Source organism: Cebus imitator, unplaced genomic scaffold, assembly GCF_001604975.1.
Source record: "Cebus imitator isolate Cc_AM_T3 unplaced genomic scaffold, Cebus_imitator-1.0 Scaffold143, whole genome shotgun sequence".
In the NCBI taxonomy this organism is placed as follows: domain Eukaryota; kingdom Metazoa; phylum Chordata; class Mammalia; order Primates; family Cebidae; genus Cebus; species Cebus imitator.
In genome coordinates, this window is record NW_016107458.1 from 4,562,035 (window position 1) to 4,565,116 (window position 3,082).

The 3,082-nt window shown below is 47.6% G+C and overlaps 1 protein-coding gene across 7 annotated transcripts in view; it reads right to left on the minus strand.

Moving 5' to 3' along the window:
- The window catches only part of PPP4R3B (protein phosphatase 4 regulatory subunit 3B), a 70,690-nt gene extending 68,775 nt beyond the window's left edge, over window positions 1-1,915 (minus strand). For 2 of the 7 annotated variants that reach the window (XM_017542352.2, XM_017542355.2), the window contains exon 1: window positions 1,207-1,908. In XM_017542352.2, the coding sequence (XP_017397841.1) occupies window positions 1,207-1,348 (142 nt within the window). In that variant the 5' untranslated portion in view covers window positions 1,349-1,908. Of the gene's footprint in view, window positions 1-1,206 lie in introns of all 7 variants that reach the window. The other 5 variants (XM_037743416.1, XM_037743415.1, XM_017542354.2 and 2 more) reach the window with 4 other exon arrangements.
- Between the last annotated feature and the right edge of the window lie 1,167 nt (window positions 1,916-3,082).

A 3,082-nucleotide genomic window follows, 5' to 3' on the forward strand; every position in this document is an offset into this window, starting at 1 on the left:
CTGGATATCTGAAGTAATAAAATGTATTCGAATTTACATTTTCTCTCCAAGTCTAGGCTTCATATTTAATTTAGAATATTTCTTACTATTCCCATACACCCTTAAAGAAAAAAATTCATTTTAAACCAACATTCAAACCAAGGAATGAGGAGACTAGATGGCTATTAAAATTTTACTGAAATAAAAATTTTAAGGTCTAAATGACCACTTCAAGCCGTTTTTTAAAGTAAAAGTTGTTTTATTGTATTCCCAGTTTAACAAATAAAGCAAATTACAAAAAAGAAACAAAAAACACCATGACAAGGATTAAATACTTGGTATACAAATTAAAGTGCTGCATTTATCCTTTTCTCATTAAGAACAAAAGAATACCTTCTGTAGAAATAAGTGTTGACTATTTAAAATAAAACGGAACGTGCAAGAAAACTAAATATGTCAAGAATAAATCTAAGATTAGTTTTCTAACTGCCCATATCAGTTTTCAAATCAAGTCCAGATTACACTATAAAAGGCATTTTAATTACGGTCCTACATTTTGTAATTTAAAATACTTCACATGACTACAATAAAGAATACGAGTTTATAACCTGCTTTGGTGTCACAACTGGCTTAGACTGCAAGGCATTCCCTTTTTCATAGCGCCTCAAAGGCAGCCCGAAGAAATCCCAGACTAAAAATGTATGTGCTTGTGTGTCCATGTATCGTGGTAACAGTCAGCAATGCAGCCAGGAAAAGGTGCCTTTTGGTTTTGCCCAGCACCCGCCGACTGTGGCACCTGGGGCCCATTGGTAAATTTTATTTAACGACACTCGGAAAGAAAAGTTTCGCTAAACCTTTTGTACTAGACGTATAATGGATAGGAAAATAAAGGAATAAAGGGGGAAGAGGGTGTCAGCTCCTACGGCGACATCAGTACTTAGTCTCTACTTCCTCCCTTCTCTTACACTCTCCCCTCTTCAAAAGAGGAGGTACTGTAAAGGAGTTAGTCCAATCCTTAAGAGGGATGGGAGGCGGACAGAGTCTCAGTCTCTGAGGATAAGTCCAGTCAAAAGTACAGTAGTTTGTTTTTGGCGTACACAAGTTCCAGCTCAGAACCAACGCGCTGTCCCGAAGTGATAGTAACGGTAACGGGCCCAGGGCCTTAAACCCCAGACTGTGCCCCAATGAGAGGCACTATCCCCTATTCTACCGTTCCGATAACCTTACCGTCGGACTCTGCCCGAACCAGCAGCGACATCCCCTTGAGCTCCTCCACGTAAGTGGAAGAGACGTGCCCGGTGCCTCGGTCGTCCCATTGCCGGTCTTCGTTCAGGGTATAGACCTTCACTCGCCGCCGCGTATCCGACATGGTGGCTGCCGTCTCCACCGCTCCAGCCGCCGCCTCCTCGCTCACCTCGTCCTCGTCCCTCACTCTTGAGAGACGGTAGAGGCGGTAGTGGCGGCGGCGGCTCCGGAGAGGCCCGAATTCACCATGGCTCCAGAGGTTCAGCCGCGAGAAGGGGTGACAAGAGCCACTGAGAACCCTCCGCCCGGAGGCCCTGTTACCTCTCACTTCACCCCCGCATACACCCACCCTCCCGTCCCTTTGCCCCCCAGAGCTCGCCCGCTCTCCCACCGCCGCCGGCGCCGCCGCGGTAACTACTACAGATCCGCCATCTTGTAACCCGACTCCCTCTGCCTTTCTTTTCCTCCTCCAGCAGACTCGCACGGGCTGTCCTAGCAGGGGCTACGGCGGCCGACGAGTCCAATGAGCCGCACCTCCGCTTCTACAAGCGCTTCCCAGGCCGGAATGCTTGGCGTTCTCGCGAGGAAGGGTACACGACTGGGGCGGGAGTGCTTCAACGAGACGTCCTCCTCTTTGGCCCCGCCTCCTGGCGCAGGATCGCAATTGGGCAGGAGGTTCTCGCGATCTTCCCGGCATGCGCCGCGAGAGACGCCGCACTTCGTCCGATTATAGGCTGGTTGGCACTGGCATGTGACGTTCGCAGGATCTCAGTTCTGAGGAAAAAGCAAACCAAACCGTGGAAGTATGAAGCCTTGAACCCGAGTAACCAGGTACAGAAAGAAAGGAAAAGTGCTCGCATACCTTGATGGAAGGAAGTTCACTCCGTCCGCCAGAGGGAAAAAAAATTTAAACCTTTCTGTGAAAAAGAACGTAGAACTCTTTCAGCCGAATAGAAGCCCACTAAACCTCGTTATGGACTCTTGTTATAATTAAGCATCTGCCCAGGAAGTGTCTGTGCACACAACTCTCCAGGCGGTTCGTGCAAAAGTGTGTTGACAGTTTCCTATTTCCCTCAGAGCGTTTCACCACCGTTAGGCTCTTAATAGCTGGCAATTGGAAAACACATTTTCCGCTTCATGAAAATACAGTGCTCTTCCCGTGTTTGTAACCTTGGAAAGTAAATCTGCAGATAAGTTTAGGGAAGTGGCGGGGAGCTACTTTCCTAACACATCTGTCATTGTTTTGATAATTCAGGATCTCTCAGGTGTTTCCTGTGTTCTCTATAGGGGTCTCCAGCACTGAATAAGCGAAGGAGGAATTCTCTCTGCATTGAGGGTATTGTCGCACATTGCGAGGTGGATATGGTTCACACACTGGGTCGTAGTAGCGTGTCGTTTATTTCAATCCCAGCTCGCTCTTTGTGGAATCCCTTTATACGTTTTGTTGTTGTTTTTCACAGTCTCTCTCTGTCGGCCAGTCTGTAGTGCAGTGGCGCGATGTCGACCCACTGTAGCTTCCGCCTTTAGGGCTCAGTCAATCCTCTCACTTCAGCCTCCGTAGTAGCTGGGACCACAGACTCCCGCTCCCCACCCCAGCTGTATTCGTTCTTTAATACAGTCTCTCAGCTTGTTCAGCTGTCACTTTTGTGCAGCCCGTTAGCCACTTCAGTGAAAACCAGGCGAGTCTCGCACGCTGACTGACCCTGCAGTGCATTTTGGGAGTTGTAGTCATAGTTAATGGTCTTGTTAAAACGTGCTTATGTTTTGGCTAGATCACTTAGGGGTGGACACCCTTCAACTCTATACTACAACGTGAGTCAATGTACAAAACACACGCGCTGATAATTATTTCAAAATC